At 39.9% G+C, this 21,314-nt stretch overlaps 2 protein-coding genes across 2 annotated transcripts; one reads left to right on the forward strand and one right to left on the reverse strand.

The window, feature by feature from the left end:
• Positions 1 to 863: 863 nt before the first annotated feature.
• On the forward strand, positions 864 to 8,931 carry LOC103711825 (protein NRT1/ PTR FAMILY 7.3-like). The gene is made up of 5 exons (XM_039119234.1): positions 864 to 1,608; positions 1,739 to 1,871; positions 2,182 to 2,399; positions 3,167 to 3,732; positions 3,925 to 8,931. The coding sequence occupies exons 1-5, from the start codon at positions 1,591 to 1,593 to the stop codon at positions 4,781 to 4,783; spliced, it is 1,794 nt and encodes a 597-aa protein (XP_038975162.1). The 5' UTR covers positions 864 to 1,590; the 3' UTR covers positions 4,784 to 8,931.
• Positions 8,932 to 9,292: 361 nt separating this feature from the next.
• LOC103703602 (pyruvate kinase isozyme G, chloroplastic-like) lies at positions 9,293 to 21,314 on the reverse strand. Its single transcript, XM_039119241.1, has 12 exons — positions 20,785 to 21,314; positions 19,768 to 20,049; positions 18,468 to 18,633; positions 17,395 to 17,529; positions 17,176 to 17,286; positions 16,971 to 17,059; positions 13,790 to 13,852; positions 10,889 to 11,064; positions 10,395 to 10,497; positions 10,038 to 10,213; positions 9,675 to 9,783; positions 9,293 to 9,572 (listed from the first exon to the last, which is right to left on the reverse strand). Exons 1-12 carry the CDS (start codon positions 21,022 to 21,024, stop codon positions 9,456 to 9,458), a joined length of 1,767 nt encoding a protein of 588 aa, XP_038975169.1. The 5' UTR covers positions 21,025 to 21,314; the 3' UTR covers positions 9,293 to 9,455.

Below are 21,314 nucleotides of genomic sequence, written 5' to 3' on the forward strand. Positions count from 1 at the left end.
CTCGGCTCTAATACCAAATGTCACACCCCCACCTGCGCGGGGCACGTGAGGCACCCAATGCCCACATGCGGGATACATAAGGGGGGAACACGGGGCTCCGTTGCCAGATATTGTCCGGTTTCAAAGCCCGCGCGCGCTCATGCCGCTCAGACCCCTCTCCGGTTTTGTTTTCCACCCAAAATGCGTTTGCAGGATTTGGAGACACCCGCCTCATATGTCTAAGCTCTGGAACGAGTCTAGCCGATGTGGGATCTTTCATTTACCCACCCTCGGACTAGAGTCGTCCTCAGCTCTGATACCAAATGTCACTTCTTCGCCTGCGCGGGGCACGTGAAGCACCCAATGCCTACGTGCGGGCCACATGAGGGGAGAACATCTGGCTCCCCTGCCAGATATTGTTTGGTTCCAAAGCCTGCACGCGCCGCTCAGACCCCTTCCCGATTTTGTTTTCCACCCAAAACGCGTATGCAGGATTTGGAGACACCCGCCTCATATGCCTAGGCTCTAGAACAAGTCTAGCCGATGTGGGATCTTTCATTTACCCATCCTCAGACTAGAGCCATCCTCGGCTCTGATGCCAAAAGTCACGCCCCCACCTACGCGGAGCACGTGAGGCACCCAGTGCCCACATGCGGGCCACATGAGGAGGGAACACGGGGCTCCCCTACCAGAGATATTGTCCGGTTCCGGGGCCCGCACGCGCGCGCGCGCCGCTCAGACCCCTTCCCGATTTTGTTTTCCACCCAAAACGCGTCTATATGATTTGAAGACACCCGCCTCATATGCTCAGGCTCTGCAACGAGTTTAGCTGATGTGGGATTTTTCATTTACCCACCTCGGACTAGAGCCATCCTCGGCTCTGATACCAAATGTCACACCCCCGCCTGCGCGGGGCATGTAAGGCACCTAGTGCCCACGTGCGGGCTACATGAGGGGGAAACACGGAGCTCCCTGCTAAATATTGTCAGGTTTCGGAGCCTGCACGCGTGCACACATGCCGCTCAGACTGCTCCCCAGTTTTATTTTCCATTCAAAATGCGTCTGCAGGATTTGGAAACATCTGCCTCATATGCCCAGGCTCTGAAACGAGTCTAGTCGATGTGGAATCTTTCAAAATCCGGTTCTTTTTTTTTTTGTCAGCACTATAAGCACCGTCACGTCGCGTCGCGTTGCAAAGCTGTGAGCGGAAGAAGGGCAAGGAGAGGATGTCAAGTAAGGAACAAAAAATACAAAAAAAAGGAGCGCCGGAGAACATGGCCGGAGCACGTGTCGTTGCAGCTCTCCACCGAGCAAAATGCAAGAGACATTTTGGAAAATTTGGACGCATTCGTTCTAACTTGCGTCGCTTTTTAAAATTTGGCCTCCAGGTGTATCAGACCCATCCCACGCGTGGCGTCACTGCAAAAGATTTATGTAACGTACTTCAACTGGGGAGGGAGAAAGAGAGAACTCGCATAGGAACTATCATCATCTCAGTCCTTCACGTTTTCAGCACCACTATCAGAAACCATCATCCCTCATGACTACTTCTTTCTTGAACTACTGCTAGGCTTCTTTCAGGTTTGTAGGACCAACCAATCAAGCGCACCAATGGCGGAGTCTGCCATGGTAAGTATAAATTCTCTTGTCAATTCTATTAGTAGAGTGAACGACTTTCAGTTCAGTCTCCCCACAGCAGAACTACATCTACAGAACTATTTTTTGGAGCAAAGCAAGTGTGTATTATGATTACTTGCAGATTGAAGAAGTACAAGAAATACATGAGAGCAACATGAATGAAATGTATACAAGTGATGGATCTGTTGATTGGAAGGGCCAGCGCGCAGTCAAGGGTAAATCAGGGGGATGGAGTGTTGGAATTCTACTGCTTGGTAGGTCCACAAAGCATTGAAAACTCAGACAACATATCTTGTATACTATTTCTGCTGCTGCTTATGCTAATCCCCTATCAACTTTAAAGATCAGCCACCATGATAGCTAAATTCTAATGTCAACTTTTTCCCATGCTGCAGTAGCTGAATTTCATATCAGATCTTCTTTCTTTTTTTTTAAGAACAAGGGTATCCAACCCTTAATGACTTAATCAGCTGCACTAGTTTGCATCCTTAATAATATCGAACACTTTACCTAGCATAGTTTCGGGCTCTATTTTTTGCAAGTGCTGATGATTTAATGGGACAGCGAACCAAGGGCTGGCAACCCTAGCATTCTTCGGTGTTGGGGTGAATCTGGTGATGTTCATGACAAAAGTCCTGCACCTGGACAACGCAGAGGCAGCGAACCATGTCAGTACCTGGACTGGAACAACCTACATGTTCTCCCTTTTAGGGGCATTTGTCAGTGACTCCTACTGGGGAAGATACAAGACCTGTGCCGTCTTTCAAATAGTCTTCGTCATTGTAAGCTCTATATCGCTCATCAGTAATCATACTTATATAATCCAACTATCAATCCAGCCATTCCAAGCTACAAAATTCTGGTTCGATGATGGTTTACAAAGGGATATATACTTCGCCTATGTTTTCCTATTGCTTTTTCCACAAAATCGCATACATTATGTAAGATCCCCCTGTCCATCTTAATTGAATAACAGTTATAATACGTTTTAGGAAAAAGGAAACAGTTCTCTACCAGAAACTCGTCACATAGTTCAGAAAAGCAAAAAGGTGCTTTAATATCATATGTTGGTGATTATGGTTACGATATTGATATTGTTTTTCCTAACCATATAATGATATCAATAGTACAAATTGGGTCATTGTGGGAAGATTAACTACCTATGACAATGATGATTTAATCTATAATCTCTGCATTATCAATCCCTGAACCCTGCTATAGTCTCCCATGTTAAGTCTGATATAAATAATTATCTTCTTCCATGGTCGCTGATTCCTTGCTTTCAGCATCTCCTGCTGAATATGTTATCTGTACTTGCATTACTGTATCATATTCTAAAGCAAGACCAAGTAACAGACAACCAAATTCAGACTGTAGCTCCAGAAAGAGAGAAAATAGAGGCATATTCATTCTATCTGCATAACCATAACCATAGCAATAGCCTCTGTCTGCTAATTTCATCCTATTGAAGTCAAAATTTCACAGAGAAATATGTCACAAATCCTACTTTTAAATATATCATCTACACTAGCTGTGTGTTCAATGGCAGGGTCTGGTAGAGCTATCACTGTCATCCTACCTCCTCCTACTCAAACATTGTGTTCCTGGAGATGGAACTGCAAATTGTGAGCCACCAACAGACCTGGAGATCATTGTATTTTACCTATCCATTTACCAAATTGCCCTGGGATGTGGAGCCTACCAGCCTGCTATAACAACTTTTGGGGCAGATCAATTCGAGGAAGATGACAGAGAGGAAGGAGGATCAAAGGTCGCCTTCTTTAGCTACTTTTACATGGCTAATAACCTTGGCACCCTGGTTTCCAACACTCTCCTAGCATATCTTGAGGACAAGGGGAAATGGGTCATCAGTTTCTCGATCTCCACAGGTGCCGCATTTATCGCACTGGTCCTGTTCTTCACAGGGACCCCTCGATTCAGGCACTTCAAGCCTGGTGGCAACCCTCTAACCAGATTTTGCCAAGTAATAGTTGCTGCTCTGAAGAAATGGAAGAGGGTTACCATGTCCCTCCGTGGAGAGGATTTACATGAAGTTGATGGGAAACCAGGTGCAAACAATGGAGGCAGAAAGATACTCCACACCCCAGATTTCAAGTAAGCAGCAGCACTACTTGATTTCAGTAATTTTAATGCCATGATCGAGACTGCAATAATGAACATCTAAAATAGAATATATATATATATATATATATATATATATATATATATATATATATCTTGGAATTTTCACTGGTGCAAACATTATTTTCTGTTGACACTCATGATATTTTCCTCATATTTTGATAGGTTCTTGGACAGAGCAGCAGTGGTAACACTTGAGGACCTCCCTCCCCAAGACCAGCAGCATCCTAAGAATAAGTGGAGACTCTGCACAGTTACACAAGTCGAAGAAGTCAAGTGCATATTGAGACTCATCCCCATCTGGCTCTGCACCATAATCTATTCAGTTACATACACTCAGAGGGCGTCTGTATTTGTCGAACAAGGCGCCACCATGAAAAATTCTCTCTCAGAATTTCGTATCCCTCCAGCAAGCATGTCCATATTTGAGATACTAAGTGTAACAGTATTTGTTCTTCTCTACAGACTATATATCATCCCTCTCTTATCAAGATTATGGAAGAGCAACCATAAAGGGTTAACCGAGCTTCAAAGAATGGGGATTGGGATTGTTATCTCAGCAATGGCAATGGTTTCAGCTGGAGTTGTGGAGTTGCAGAGACTAAAATACAGTAAGAATGATCATGAAGCAAGCAAGGGCTCAAGCTCATTGAGTATCTCGTGGCAAATCCCTCAGTATGTGATGGTTGGAGCTTCTGAAGTGTTTATGTATGTTGCTCAGATGGAATTCTTCAATAATCAAGCCCCAGATGGATTAAAGAGTTTCGGGAGTGCCCTGTATGTTGCATCTATGTCAGCTGGGAGTTATGCGAGCAGCTTTCTTGTGACAATAGTTGTGGAAATCACTGGAAAAGGTGATCAAATAGGTTGGATATCTAAAAATCTTGACAAGGGTCACATGGACAGGTTCTATTTTCTATTAGCAGCACTGGCCACCATCGACCTATTTGTCTTCATGGCATGCGCCAAGCGGTACAGATGGACTCTGTTTGATGGAAAATTAGGGGTTGTGAATGATGTTTAGGATGTGTTGTGAATCAATATGTGATCCACGTTAGGTTAGGCTGCTGATAGATGTCGATGAGAGGGTGTGTCTGTATTTGTCAATTGACAGCTTATGCTACTGCTACTTTGTCAGAAGACTCAGAACCAAAACAATAAACTTATTTTCTGTTTCAAGCTTCCAAGAAACTCTTCTATATACTGGTCTAAGAATGGTGTTGAATTCAGCTTTCCTTCATTTGCTCACAGTGAAATCCTAGAAATAGTTCTGCTTGCTGACTATGTTTGACCTTTAGGTAATGATAGTGTGAACTCTATGGGATCTAATCTACTCAGAAAGCATAAAATATGCTTCATAATAAAAGAAAAGTTCAATGATCCTTTTGGACATGCAGAAATGTTTCTCTCTTCCTTGTATGATTGACAAGATGTTATGCTTGCTAGAATTACTACAGATAAAACAGAAAAGGAACAGTTAAGACGACCATAATTGTTGGCATGAAAATGCTGCATGAAAATAAAAGTAGAAGCGGTCCAAAGCAGGGAATCAATAACACAATGCATTGAATTTACAAAAGGAAAAGACAATAAAGGAAGATGTCCAGAAACTTCTATGAAAAATATATCCTATCACCGTCAAGGAATTAGAAGTCGAAACGCTGTTTCAGTAAACACTCATTCTGGCATTGATAAAGATGGAAAAAAAACTGTGTGCTGCTTTGATAAAAGAAGGTAATGAAAGACTAAATTCCTTAACAAAGGAAGTTGCAAAGTTGACAGAAAAGAAAGACGTGCCTGAGTTGATATAGTCTTTTGAATTTAAAACCAACATAGTAAAATGATTTTGTTAACGCATAGTGCCACTATGGAATCCTCATTGAAATTGCATATGAAGCCATTTTGATCTGATTACTGAGAAGGAAATATGCAGCTCGAGCATGGAGGTTTTTGCAACTTTAGACAAATCGTTCAGTTATGCAACATTTCTCATAGGGAAGAGGATGCTGATCACATGCATGCTGCACAATGTGGTGCAGCACAAAAGACCTCTGTCAACCTCATCACTCCATAATCCACTTGTGAAGATTACTAATACTAAGTTCACCTGAATCTTTTGCACGTTATGCAGTTGAAAGCCATCTCCTTTCCAATCTATCTCTTTCTGAGTCTCATTTTCTTCCAAGGATGCTCAGTGTTCGGAAGGAAGCACTACAATGAACTTCATAATAGGCTCTTCAAATCAAATCGGCAAATGTGGGTTGTTTTCCTATCTTCTCCAGGACTTCACATATCTACCAGCAACTATAACTCTACTATTACTTTACAATCATCCACTTAAACAAGCATTATTGACTAAATCTCTCTCTCTCTCTCTCTCTCTCTCTCTCTCTCTGTGTGTGTGTGTGTGTGTTCGCTTGTGTCTTTTTGTTTGCATGCATGTGTCTCTGTGGTTTCGGGATAGGGTTTTGGTTTGGGCAGGGGTTGCAAGGATGAGCACATGGCTGCACACAATTGTACACTAGGCACAAGCAAATGCATGCTTAGAATCAAAAGATTTCGAGCTTACAAATGATCTGAATAAGTCCCAGAAGATTAGAACATATAAAGAGACAATGTTAGAGATAAGCATTTGAAAGGTATTAAGATGACTGGATATGATTTTTTTTAATACATACCTAAACCTGTCATTAGTGTATTTATTCTCGTATGAAGTTTTCTGTAAAATAATGAAATTTTTTGGAAAAATGATAGGCTCTTGCATTCAAGTCCTTTTCAATATAGCATAGATTCTATGTGAGTATGCATAGATGCATGGATGTATGTCTACATGATTGTACTCAATGGAAGCATATTACAAAGATTTCTAGAATCTCTTCTCAAACACCATTTCACATTCAATGGCTTCCCTTGAACCGAAATGATCTTTCATAGTTCTAACACCATATATTTGTACAAGCCAAAAAAATGAAAAATAAAAAATACCTTATGATACCATTTTGTTATGACACCATTTTAAGCCAGGCCTAAACATGGTTAATGCAAAGTTATGTCATTTTTTTGCAGGAGGAAGAGAACTTTATGTCTAGTGGATGTCAATGAAACAATGAAAGGCTAAAAGCATTCTTTGTGTGGCTTTTTATGTTTATTTATTTTTGAAGTGTTTTTATTGAGTACCACATGGAATTGAATGTGTTGGAGGGATGCAGGGTCAGTGATTTACTGGTCTAGGGGGAGCGTCGATGGGACGGAGCACTGATCAGAGATGCCTTTGGGGAGGAGCTAGCTAACAGGATTTTGGCGATTCTGGTCCCTCGGGGGGAGACATTGCATAGTTTGGTGTGGGCTTCCACAGGAATGCCCACGGTGCGGGCTGTGGACTTACAGGAGGTGTTAGGAGGGGGAGCTACTCGGCAGATGGAGGGCAGATGGATTTGGCGGATGTGTCTTCATCCCCGAGTGGCCTTGTTCCTGTGGAAGGTTGCCTAGGGGTGCTTACCAACCAGGAGTGTCTTGGCTAGGAGGGGCGTCAGGATTGCGCCGAGTTGTGACAGATGCCTTGACACGAAGGAGTCCATCAGTCATGCTTTGTTTGGATGCCCACGAGCAGTACAAATATGGAGACAGGTCCTGAGTCCACCGAGTCGGGCTTTCCATTCAGTTGACGACTTCCTACGACAGATGCAGGCGACCCTACGTAGCTCGAGGACGACTGTGTGGGGTGTTATATGTGTATATGTGGCATATCACATATGGTTGGATAGGAATGCCCGTGTCTTCGAAGGCAAGTGGACGTCTCCGAGGTGTATTGTGGAGCGCGCACTCCTTCAGGCAGCAGAGATCACCAGAGTTACTATGTCAGTTTCCTTTAGGTTGGCCAGGGACATCTAGGACTCCCCTCATGCTACTACAACGCCCAGGACAGCATATGTCTCTTGGGCGCCCCCACCCCCAGGCCATCTCAAAGTGACCTTTGATGGTAGTGTATCTGGTGATGGAGACAGAGCAGGTATTGGCTTTGTGATTCGGAGCCATGACTCTAGATTGATAGCTGCCGTGGGGCGGAGTATCGTTGGCTTGTCAGTGGTCGGGGCAGAGCTTAAGGCAGCCTGGAAAGGCATCTCCAATGCGAGGGGGGTGTTGGGGGCGGAGTGCATTCTTCTTGAGGGGGACTCTGCGATGGTGATCGATTGGATTCAGAAAAAGGGAAGGAGGGAGGATGGCAACCCCCTGCTTCGCGATCTCCGACGGATGGTGGAGGGCTGCAGCATCTTCCAGGCTGTGCACGTATACCGAGAGGCGAGCGAGGCCGCCGATTGGGTTGCTGCCCAGCACTCAGGAGAGGTCCATTGGACAGACCAGAGGGTTGTTCTCCTAGTTTTGAGTCATTGTCTTTTTCTTGATTCTACTGATTACATCCACGCTAGAGTAGCATGAGCAACCGCTGTACCAAAAAAAAATGTGTTGGACAAATCTGAAGTATAATCTTACATATAGCAAATGCGTGCATGACAAGGTTCCCAAAATTGGTACTTACAGCTTATGCCGGGGGTGTTCCGGCTTTTTTTTTATTTTCAGATTTTGAACTGAATTCAGCATAGGATTTGTCGACTTCAATTTAAAATTCAAAAATAAAAAAAAAATGTTCAAAACCAAAAAACCTTTAAAAAAAATCACCCCCTATTCCAAAACAAAGACGGTGGGAGAGAGAGGAGAGGGAGAAAAGGAGAGAAAAAGAGAGAGATGGAGTAGGGAGAGAGGGAGAGAGGGAGAGGGAGGGCGGAGAGAAAGAGGAGCAGGAGGAGGATGGGTTTCTTACCTATGACGCTGGAGAGGGGGACAGAGGGGGCGAGGTTGAGCGGAGGAGAGCTCCGAGCCGTCACAAGCGCCACCAAGAGAGAGGCGTCTCGAAACATCGTAAAGAAAGGGGGCAACGAGTGCTATTAACCGAGCTAGGGAGATGAGGAAAGCAACAAACCAATTTAAGTAGCATAACCATGTTGATCCCTAACCGATCCGGTTTGGTATGCCCCAAACCAGCCGATTTGGCATAGTTTAACTTTCCTTGATGTATAATGTGAAGAAGTAAATGAAACTAACATATTTCCAAAATATTTAACACTCTAAATCCCTATTTATACACTAGAGACATTTCTAAAGATATTATAAAAATATATAAAACAGAGATGCATTAGCAAAAGATAGATAAAAAAGGTGGCCACAAAGCTCCCACTATGAGAGGTCTAGGAAGGGTCAGATGTATGCAGCCGTACCCCAACATGCATAAAAGCTATTTTTGTATTTAGAATCGTGACACCCATGTTGCAAAGGAGCAACCTTACCATTGCACCAAGGCTAGCCCCTCAAGCATAAAATGGATGATGATGGAAAACATTGAACTATCTGGATCTTTCAAGATGCTTTTCCTTTCTTGCTCAAAAAGGAACCAAGCAGTACAAGTAACTTAAAGAAAATATTTATTTATTTTTCAACTAAACTTTTCAAAATTAGTTTAAATCAAGAACAAAGTCTCTAATGTAGTAAAACACATTGATTATTAAGTAAATCAATTAATACAATCTAGATGAAGCTCAAAGAATAGTTGCTAATCAGTACATTTTGCAACAAAATAATCATTTAACCTATAATTAGCTATGAGTAAACTCGCTAAATGAATTTCTTATTACAACGAATATTTAACAGCCTTGGACCTTGCGGACTTGAATGTGATGTGTAGATTCCTGTCGCCAGATTGAGTGTATTCCACTTTGAACAAGAGTAACATATTGTCCCTTCTCCAAATATTTCTGGTCCTGTTTAGTCAAAGAAAATACACAATCAATAGAGAAAGAGAGGAATGAAACTGGAAGCAAGATGAGAAAAACAACTTAGAAGTATTCAAGTATCTGCTGTACCAGCATATACTTTATCGCCCTAGAGAAAGTCTCTTCTGCATCATTTGAGAACTGCATATGTATTGGCAAGGCGCCATGATAAAGTGCCAATCTCTGCTTGATCCTTTCTCTGCCAATCATGCAAATATTTATCATGCAATGATGAAAATAGAATATAGCCTTCAAAAGCTTTCTAACAAACACTTTCTTGATAAAAAAAAAGTCTATGTTAAGTGTTCCATTTCAGCTATTTTCTTAATTGATGAATGATTGGAGCAATGTCTTGCAATTATATCTTTTGGAATGTGATCAATAGATCTCAACATTAAAAAGATTTTGTTGCCACATGCAGTTCAAAATAATTTCTGAAGTGGAAGCACTTACTCATTTGTAAATGCAAAGATAGTAGAAGAAGGTCGATAGTGGCTGAGAAGTATAGCCATGGAACCAGTTTGTGTGAAAACAACGATAGGCGTGCCTAGGGTGTTTGCCATTGTGGTTGCATGTGATGCAAACATAGCACTTATGTGGCTTTGAGAAAACTCCCCATGGATTGCAGCCTGCAAGAAAGCAAAAAAGAATAAGCATATACAAGAAGCTGAGCAAAGCAGTTCAGTGGAATTTCCTTGGATATCAAATATATGGACAGATGGTGTGATCATGTAGGACAATGCTAAAATTCAATGAATAGAAGAAAAGTGGGGAAAACCTAGATTTCATCTTTTGGTTGAGCATAGATACCTGAACAGCAGTAGGAAGAACAGGTTGGGTCTTGCTGGTTGATTGGGTTGATTCAGTCCTCCATGCCACAGTATGCATCACTTTAACAGCTTTCAGTGGATACCTAAATCCACAAATCAAACAAACCACTATTACAAAAAAAATAATTTGATCATGATATACTCAAACCATCAAAGGATAAGCAACTAATAATTTTATCTATATCAAAAATTAAGAAAAAAGCTACAATCTCCATTAACACAAATTCCGCAAGCATTTGAAATTTCTTCATTTACATCTTAACAATGGTTAGGAACTGATGAATGTTGCAATTGAAAATTATCCAGCAAAGCCCACTAAGAGTTAAACATTGGCACATTAATCTTAGATGAATTTTACATCTCGACTTCACGCACCGCTATATATTCACAACCAAGAATTAAGACTTCATGAAATGTTACACATCAATCAGAAATGAGGTATTAATAAGACAGAATAAACAAATGATAACTCACTTCCCATGAGCAGTTTCACCCGATAACATAATAGCATCAGCACCTTCCCGGACAGCAATTGCTATGTCAGAAACTTCTGCCCTCGTCGGTGTTGGATGGTTTATCATGCTCTCTAGCATGTTTGTTGCCACAATCACCGGTTTCTCCATGCTTCTGCACCTATTTATAATCTCTTCCTGTTCAAAACAAATGAGTCATCCTTTGCTATGACCATCATATGCATGCATGCATGGCAGAAAGCATTGTCCAAAATCACCATTTATTAGACTAAAGAATATGCATTATATTTGGTTCAGAAACAAGGAAAACATAGGATGCAAACATACTAAACAGAATTTGCTAAAAATTCACGTAAGCTCTTATGGTTGCTCAGTAAACTACTCAAAATATTTTCCAAGTCCTACGTACACCAAGCAACATTTTCTTATGCTATGTATGAACTATGAACCATAATTACTGAAAACGTTTCCTAAACAACAAGACATATTTCAAAAGTAACCATTCCATACCCTAAACAAATATTTTGATCTTTTCGCCCAGTTATATTAGATATAGTCATGTTAAAGCGAATTTCATCAAACATCAATTAGAAGGGAAGACTAATCCTTTTTTGTATGAAAAATTTTAGGAACCAATACTTTCTTATTAAGGAAATGCATAAATGGAATTACAAATAATATCCTGCACATTTATGTATTCAGTACCTTATTTAAGCTTGAAAAAATTAACATTCTAAAGAAGATTATAGCTTAGACGTTCATGCTTATGCTTAAGTAACATTTATTGCATATCACAAACACCTAAACATAAGCTGTTGCACAAATTTTCTTTGTTTTAATGTTGTGTCTCATACCTGGAAACTATAGTATAAGGAGCTACATTAGGTTAATCATGTCATGTCCCTTTCTGTTTCTGATGATATAATCTAACTACAATGGTATGCATTTAGGTTTCAGATTTTTGGAGTGTCAACATGCAAGTGTCAGACTTAGACGTGGTATATGTGCACTTTCCACTTTGAGAGGAAAATAAGCAAAAAACACGTTTTGGGGGTTTTATGTGAAAATTCCTAATAAAAAAGAGGATCAAAAGAGAATGAGGTGGCAGACACATATAAAAGAAATGTAGACCCTAGATAGACTGTATTTGTTTCGTGCTGGTTGAGTACTTTCCTCGAGGAATAGTCTGATAGAAGCCATGAGACATTTTTTAATATGGGAAACAACAGTACTAGGAAGAACTCGATTAAAGAACTGGACCCCTTCTTTCATCTTACTTCTCCCTTCCTTTTCCGTATTTTCTTTTTTTTAATCTTGTAAACCCTAAATATTGCACCTTTTTTCATTAAGCTATCTAAGATGTCTAAGAACTAAATGAAGTGGCCAGATAACAGGAAGATCATGGAAGTGGGGTACAAAATTCACTTGATTATTTCAAGGTTACTGGATCGGACCAGCCCATAATTGAAGAAAAATCAGTGCCGACCTCACAGCATTATTAGCAAAACTGCCCTTCCCCTCCCACATCTCTAGAGTACAATCTCAGCAAGGGTCTCTTATTGAGTATTGTTATTGTACATATTCTCTCTTTATGATAATTCTGCATTCATGCCATTCCTTGTTTTATTTCAATAATTTTATATTATCACTTTTCATGGTTTTATAGTTTTCTCCCATTCTTGAATAGGGTATTGTGAGAGCTAATATTCTTATTCTTCATACAAATGACCGTTAATTTTGGATGTGAAGTATTAAATGTACCAAAAGCCTTTTTGCAAGGAATATATATTTGACATACACAAACTGCATCTGTCTGAAAAGAAAAACTACACAAGAAATATATTCCTTTCCATGAGCCTCTCTTCTCTCCAAAATGCAGAATGTATTTCAACATATTTCCTATGCACCCCGACTTTAAAAATACCTTTTAGAGCACCATAACAATTATAATTGTATTGTTTGTAATGAAGGCTGCTGATGAACCAGGGTCCAGCCTGACCCAACAAACCAATTAACAACTTTTGTGGGGGCAATGAACCAGACTCAGGCCAGTGAATCTGGGTCTGCCATTAATCCAAACCAAATTGTACTTGACATACATCTGGCTCGACTAACCTGGGAGAAGAGGGGGGGGGGGGAGAGAGAGAGAGAAGATTCGGGTCTCATCCTGTCTGTCCACTACCTTCACCCTCACCATCTAAATACAACAGTTATTGTTGTGCTGGGTCATCAATCTGCAGCTTATACCATGGACCAATCAAACAATCTCGTCTCTCACATGTATAACTTCATCCCTATCTACTATATTAGGATCCCTTCTTTTTGGTGAACTCTATCAGCTTCAGCTTCCCTCCTAATCTCCCCTTTGGTCCCAATTGCCATGGCATCCACAACCTAGATGAAGTTGGCCATCCAGAAGCAGGAAGAGAAGTAGAAAAAGATCCAAACCTAGAACATCTAACTGACCTAGACCAGACTCGGTATTTAGAGTCTGACCTGGACTCAAATGATGACTAGGACCCACAGCTAAGCCCATTGACAACTTATTTGCACTATATAAATAACAAAGAATTTTGCATTTAATCAGGCTTAAGCAAGATGGCCAGCCCAGTTCCAAGTGCTCATCAATGACAAAATATGAAATTTAATAAACTATGTGTGTGTGTAAAAAAATAATGTGTATAAGAAACGAAATATTTCATGTATATGGAAGTAGCACGGAACAAAGAGATTGCAATCATTAAAGTTTGACAACAACAACATAGCTTCACCTTATGTAACATGATGGATTACAAGGAAATATCACAGGTTATTTATCTGTAATCAGAAAGTTTAAACAACCATCGTAGCAATGTTGAAATTAGATATAAAACCAAATATATGTTCTCAGCTAACCATTTACCTGCAGCAAAGGAACTTCCTCAATTGGAAGCTCAGCACCAAGGTCTCCACGAGCAACCATCGCCTACAAATATTTCCAAAAAAATATCATTAAATAGGATGTAAGAGAATATCTGAAAATTTCTAAAATGCCAAACATTTGCAGAAGAATCTTGTCATTCTGAACATAATCAGATAACCAACAGCGTGCAGAAACAAAAGATTAGTGTATTGCAGAATTTAAATAACTGAACAAAAAATGGCTTAAACCAGAAAAAATACAAGTTGATTCATAAGTGAATTTTAATCAGGCATGTAGCTTTCCATTTTTAGTGAGCAACCATAAAGGGAAATAAAAGAAGTATGAGTGACAAACTAGTCATATTAACCAAGCATGTGGTTTTCATTCTTAGAAACAACCATGGGAAAAATGAAGTATTAGCAACAAAATAGTGATATTAATCAATCAAACTTAACTTTTTACTTTTATACTGGCATTACACTATGGTTTTTGTTGTTTCTACTGTCAAAAATAACACTACTCTCTATAACCAAGGTTTACAATGTCCGTACGCCTGATACAGAGGTCGGTTCGGTGTACCAATACTTGGTTCACCTTCCAAACCGAGTATCAATTCAGTAACGGTATAGTACGGTCCGCTCGGTATGAGACGGTATGCACTGGTATGGCGAACCCTATCTACAACATTGAACAAGACTGAGAAGAGCCCCAATAAGTGATCTAGGCAGCAAGCAGGTTTGCATTTGCATCTGATGATGATGTTTCTGGAGAGAAAGGCAAGCATGCTTATACAAGTATGAGACAGTTCCTGATCTCATAATTCTTTTACATGTCGTCTGATGGTACTTTTTAGAATCTACCTTCTAATGGTCATTGCTGGATTTTCTACCGAACGCTTTACAAAGTAAAAAAATAAAATAAAATAAAACTTCTGGCTTGACCAAGTGTAGGGGTCGCTGCTACATCAAAATTTGGAGTATTTCATGATTTTGCAATGAGCTACATGAGATCGCTCTACAACCACAGTCAATTACCCTTACCTGAGGCTGACTCTTCCCTCTAGGGAAAACTTTTCCTCAATTATAGCTGCTATTACTTTGCCAGTCTCCCTGGAAATGAATAACTTTTGGGACTGCAAGTCAGACTTGCATTTAATCTCACAAAGCTACCCTTTCAATTGGATAGGATGCAGAAAGTTATGGGTCCCATCCAATATCAAAGTCTTTCCCCAAGTATCAATCAAAGAATGTTTGTCAGATAGTCTCTATCAAAGTCATAATACTGTAACCAACCCAGCTGTCCCATGGATGCAACATATGGAGAGATGTCATCCTCATTCAGAAAGTGAGGTAAGACAAGCATACCAAGACCTAACATTAACAAATCTACTATAAGGGGACTATTATAAAAAAGATGAAAAAACTTAAATTTAACATTGTCGACAAACTAGCAAAGAAACACTTCTCATTCATCTCTGAAATATATAACTTCTATGGAAAAATATCTTATACCCTTCACAAGCTATTGAAAGCAATGCAGAAAAATATCAAATAATAAGCACACACACATATACAGCTTCTTCTCGGCCCAGTGACACAGTCACACAGGTTCCTCACTAACCAACACTGCTTCCATATGACCTATGAACCTGAGGAGTAAGGCACATTTCAAGTCGAGGAAACAATCAAGCAGAATGCATTGCCCAAAGGACTAAAGTTAGCCAATAGTAGCACATGAATAATTTGTAGCAAAAAAGAGCACAGAACGGCAAAATTTAGCTTCAATAGACATTTTACAGGACTTGTGAAAAGGCATGTCATATATGCATAATTTTGAACTGATCTCTGTTTATTGATAATCAGAATTGTAACAAATTAATCATATCCTAATTTAAATCATGTTTCACCTTTGTTTTTCACCGGAGGGCATTTCTTCTCTGTCTGCAAGTTTATTCAATGCAATCGTGTTTCAATTTAGTTATTTCAATTATAGATTGCAACATAGAGATAATCTTCGCTTCTTGCCTTTTCACTGATTTTTCTGACAAGTCTAACATAATGTAAGAGGGTTCCTCCCCAGATGCTTAGTCTCATCTAGTTCCGTCAGGATCTGAAAGGCTTTTTGGGGCTTTTCGCGATGCCGAGATAACTAACTACCCCTCCTCCCAATGGGAATAGGTATAATGAGCTTAAACAACACAATTAGTAAGGCTAGCATTCTTTCACATCAACCAATCTTCAAATCATCAAATAAGGCTCTCCTTACTAATACTGCAATGGTCCAGATAAATTGGTTCTATAAATCAAACGTCACCAAAGCAATACATAAAAAGTTTCAAACAATACATTGAAACAATGAGTAAATTATTTCTTGACTACTATATGTTTTTTATTTTTTAAAATTTTTTCTCAGTCAAACTGCTGAAACCAAAACTCATCCAGTCCAGTCAACTTCAAAACAAAAACTGTGCTAATACCAAGCTCCGATAATTCCTTAATTAAAATCCATTTAAGTGTATATTTCTTTCCTAACTTCAAAGGCCTATGTTGAAAAAGACCAGACTATCATATAGATAAAAAGAAATTATGCAAAAATGTTATGCTAAGAATGCAAATAAACCATCAGAGACCAAGTAAGGCCACCTTATCCTAGTAGAACCAAATCCTCGGTTGTATTGTGAGAGGATGCTCCACCAAAGCGCGGCAACTTGCTTAGGGGCTTATTACTACAATATTGAAACACCTCATACGAACATCAAATCCACGAGATTGAAAAGGCAATTCCCTTCATGTAAGATTAGTTTCAGAGAATTAACTTCAGTTCAATGATATTAATCATTATCTTATCATGTAACAGGTTTTGCAAAAGAGAGATACAGTAGTTTCAAAATAGATACAGGACTATCGTAATTCAGCATAATTATAGATATAGATAGTAAAAGAATCAGAACTGCTAAAAATTTAAAAAAGTTTCTAGAATTCAAACATGTTCGATATCATTTAGTTCTTCAGAAAAATCCGAGTTGGCATAGTCATCCAAACTCTGGTAATGACTCACAACTAAGTGCAGGTGGGCTACAAACTATAGATATACATGTAGTTATTTGACGAGTAAAGAAGTTAAGCTAAGCAGAAAGAAAAAGAATTTTCAGTTAATCCTAATGCAAGATGAGATGTCTCACCCCATCTGAAGCAGAAATTATGGAGTGAAGATTTTGTATCGAGTCAGCACTTTCTATTTTAACAATCACATGTATGTCTGCATTGCAACCTAAGAGAAAGAAAAAGTAAATAAGCAAATAATGAACTTGTACTGCATAACTTCTACAGAGGACTCGAGAACTAATTCAAAAATGTTATATTTCTAAAACAGATGCAGAGTTTTACTTTTGAGATAATCCTTCAATTCATGCACCACTTTAGCATCTTTCACAAATGAAACTGCATAGAAATCAACTTTATTGTCCACACCAAACTTGATATCTTCCCAGTCCTTCTCTATAGAAACATCGAAATTAATAAGAAAAAAAAATTGGTATAAGATACTCCATACTTAATGAAGACCCATGTTTTGTTGGCAGAAAAAGAAACAATGAAAGAAGCAACCTGTTATGGAAGGCAGTGTAGCACTTTTGCCACGTACATTCAAATGGCGCCTTGATTTTAATTCTCCACCATCAATTACTTCACACTTGACTGTGTTGACAGTTTTTGATCTCACAGCCAGAGACATCATCCCTCCTATACCAAGAAGAATAAGGAAACCCATTAAACTTGATTTAGAAGCAAGCAATCTAGCATTTTCATATATCTCAGACAGGTGTCCTGTGCTGTGATGATTTGCAAAAATTGAGATCAAGTCCATCTAGACATATGAAGAAAACTAGGGCCTTAGAGAGGGTCCCTTATTGGAATCATCCTGAGCACGAGCCAAGGGAAAGGGACACTTACAGCCTGTTTTGGAAAATCCCAGAGGATCCAGTGGGATAGGTTTGAAAGGGGGGGGGGGGGGCGAGAGAGTGGGGGTCACAGGGTCTGATCCTCTCAAATTCCTTTTCATAATCCCACAGGTCGGACACCTCAACCACCCCAACTCTCCCCTTCCCTCTCCTACTACCTCCCCCTCCCTTCCACCCCCACCCCCCCACCCCCCTCCCTTCCACGCCCACCCCCCCGCGCCGCCTTCTGTCCCTATGCCAAGGGGGTTTTTGTGCCTTATAGAGGCATGAAAGTTGGGCCTCAAAAAATTAAGCCTTCTACAGAATTGAGATTTGGTCTTAAATTAGGGAATAAAGAGATCTGATAAATCTTCATACATTTGCTACTGTTCTTGCGCAAAGCAAAAGTTTTCTTCAGATGTAAACAGCACTGGCAGCAATTTATATGCAATTTCTTCTACAGATCACTCCCTTATACCAGTAATCCTGCAACCAACATTGGTATGCTGAAAGAGCAGCATTTGCCGCTTGTCTTTTATAGGCCAATCAACTGATTCTGTAAAGGCTATTACAGATCAAATATCAGCTTATATAATCAGCCAGCTGCAAAGCTGATCAATTTCTCAGTCATTATTTATAATGATAAGTTTATTTTGCAGAGCATTTACTAAGTAACTAAATTATGCATTTCAAAACCATTAAGCATAAATCAAATAACATTTTACATATAGCGGCACTCACCATCAACCAAAAGAATGTCACCTACTTCCACATCATTCACAAAGTCATCATAATTTACACTAACAGTATCTTCAGAGCTAACTCCTCTTTTGATCGTAAAATTGAACTCCTGGCCTTCCTTAAGCAAAATAGGCTGAGGCACATCACCACTTCTTACCTCGGGCCCCTATTTGAAGAAAATTTTTAGCTCAATACAACAGAACTTTATTCCTTCAATGAATTGAATTCATAAAAAGAAAACAAAAACTAAATTAAAACTAACATAATGACCCAATAGCATATGGTGAGGAAGAACCCCATATGAGAACTTCAATAATATAAACAAGTACCTAGTTAGCCTCAAAGAAAATGTAGGAAAACTAGATGTTTTTATTATCATGAAAGACAACTCCACAAATTAAACAAAGTAACTTCAGAGCATGACCATTGAATAACATGTGCTAGCGAACTTCCAAGGGGGTAAACAAAAAGTATGCTATGCATGACAGTGCAATTTTAGGCTGAAATGCAACAGCAAAAGGGAATTCAACTAAAACAGGCAAAAGTAAAAATAAGTTTTAACTTCAATTTGAAATGGAAAAAGAAAATATTAAGGAAAGATGTGAAAATGCAGAACAAGATAGCAATCTATGATAATCTGCCAACTCACATCACATTCATAATTACCTAGAGTACCTAGTGCATTGGTATCACTGATTTCATTAGCTAGAACGATAAATACTTTGCAACACATATATGTCACAAAGAAACAAAGCAAAATAGCTAATGTTGTTAGGATTCAACAGGCCACAACAGGTGCATGACATTTTCAGCATTCAGTTTTAAATTTCATATGAAGAGAAGGCAAAACATTTCAAATCATCACCCTTCTTCACTTCATGGATAACTTCCATCATGACCACACACACAAAAGGAAAAAAAAAAATCTTACCATTGTGTGAGAAGTTTACAATAAGAATATTTCTCCTATAAAGATTACAAATAGCAAGTAGCATGACCTGAACTTTTTTCCCAAATGACAGCTTAAATAAGAAAAATCAAATACATTGTGGGTCCTTGACACATTAATAGCATTACATATACCTTATATGTGTCATAAGTTATATGTCTGAATTGAGACATTTAGGTGTTGCTGCAACAACTAGCCTCTCTCTCTCTCACCCACCCACACACACATACATGCATAAAAAAATTCTGGTACAATTCAGAACTTTGTAAAATACAGATGTAGCAGAACCATAAAGTATATTAAGAACCAACAAATGAATGTTTAGTAGATGCCAGCAAGCTGCAAATATACCTTGGTATCCAGCATTATGGCAATAACATTGCCTTTGGATTGCGCATTGTACTCCCTAACCAGATCAATAATCTTCCGGTGCGATTCATGATCTCCATGAGACATGTTTAGTCGTGCAATATTCATTCCCGCTTCTGCTAATTTCCATATCATTTCCTGTGTATTCGTGGAAGGACCAATTGTGCACACTATCTTTGTCTTCCTTCTCGGATTCGAAACCACCCTTGTCTCCTCCAAGCTAAACTCAACAGATGGAAGGGCACAAGAGGAGTTTGAAATCTCCTGAACATGTTAAAAATGGTTACACCATTAAAGATGAATACACTACTAATATCATTAAAATATATATGCATATCGTCAAACTTATTGCATCAACCACGAGTGAAGCCATCCTAATCATACAAAAGACAACTCGAAGAAATATAATACAGTATCCATGTCACTTAACAAGTATTGAGTCATTATACTAAAATCACGGGAAGCTACCAAGGTGAGAATGCGGGTTCTTCATGAATGATCGTTTTAAGCCCTCCCCAGTTCAAGGGACAGTTGCGGCTCCGTTCATTCTTATATACAGAAACAGGTTATATGGTGAACTGATCATCATCTAGGTATATAAAAACACGGTCTTGAAATCCTTCACCACTTGCCTGCTGGAGAAAGAATGCATCTTTTGAAGTTTACATAACATCGCAGTCACAAGCATTCCGGACATCATGATAATTTGTCGTTTTCTCGAAGACAAATTCGAAGAAACCTTTTATCACTAATCTTAAAGTCTGTGCAATCCTGCCCTATATCAGATTCAGCATCAACCAAATAGGGCATCAAGATTGCAAAACGCCAAATTTTCTTTTGTTTTCAGAACTTCGTGAATCACAAGAACTCATTAACTACATAAAAACAAAAGCTCCCGGCGCTAAAAAGATCATGAATTTCGCATCAAAACTAAAAAGGACAGAATTAAAACAAAAAAACAAAGAAAAGATTTACGCATATAGGAACTCAAGAACTCACGGGGCTAACGGAGCCATTGGACGTGCCAACAACATCCACCGCGCGCCCGCTCCTCTCAGAAGCCTTCACGGATCTCAGCACGAGACCCAGGCGGGCGGGCTGCGGAGCCCGGCAAGCCCTTCCCGCTCGGAGGAACAGCCGGTCAAGACTCCGTCGTGAGGACGCGAGGCCGGCCCGGTCGCCGCCCGACGACGGCCGGATCCCCGCCGCCCAACTACCGATCTCCGTCGCAATCGCCATCCAAATATAAAGAAGAGAAAACGAGGGGAGTTCAGAGAGGAGGACAGAGAGAGGCAGGGTTTTTATGTGAGGGTTTATCGGTGTCGGCGCGGTGGTGACTCGGGCTTGGCACGCGGCGAACGCGGTGGAAGCGCACGGGCACCACCGAAACGAATACGTCAAAAGAGAAACCTTGGAAGAAGATAGAGAGAGCCCTGAGCGCCCCCCGTCCAAGAGCTTTGGGGGCTCCTCCTCGATGGCTGCCGCAATATGCCTGGGCTGCGTCTGTTACGTGACTGCCCTTCTTGCCG

This window comes from Phoenix dactylifera, chromosome 2, assembly GCF_009389715.1.
Source record: "Phoenix dactylifera cultivar Barhee BC4 chromosome 2, palm_55x_up_171113_PBpolish2nd_filt_p, whole genome shotgun sequence".
NCBI lineage: Eukaryota > Viridiplantae > Streptophyta > Magnoliopsida > Arecales > Arecaceae > Phoenix > Phoenix dactylifera.

What these genes read in the sequence shown, in the direction of transcription:
- LOC103711825 (XM_039119234.1), top strand. An exon ending in TTCAAATAGTCTTCGTCATT is followed by an intron (nt 2,400 to 3,166) that starts GTAAGCTCTATA and finishes GTTCAATGGCAG; the next exon opens with GGTCTGGTAGAGCTATCACT. An exon ending in CTCCACACCCCAGATTTCAA is followed by an intron (nt 3,733 to 3,924) that starts GTAAGCAGCAGC and finishes ATATTTTGATAG; the next exon opens with GTTCTTGGACAGAGCAGCAG.
- LOC103703602 (XM_039119241.1), bottom strand. Translation starts at nt 21,024, where the DNA reads ATGGCGATTGCGACGGAGATCGGTAGTTGGGCGGCGGGGATCCGGCCG. An exon ending in AGGAAGTTCCTTTGCTGCAG is followed by an intron (nt 11,065 to 13,789) that starts GTAAATGGTTAG and finishes TGTTTTGAACAG; the next exon opens with GAAGAGATTATAAATAGGTG. An exon ending in GGTGAAACTGCTCATGGGAA is followed by an intron (nt 10,498 to 10,888) that starts GTGAGTTATCAT and finishes TTGTGGATTTAG; the next exon opens with GTATCCACTGAAAGCTGTTA.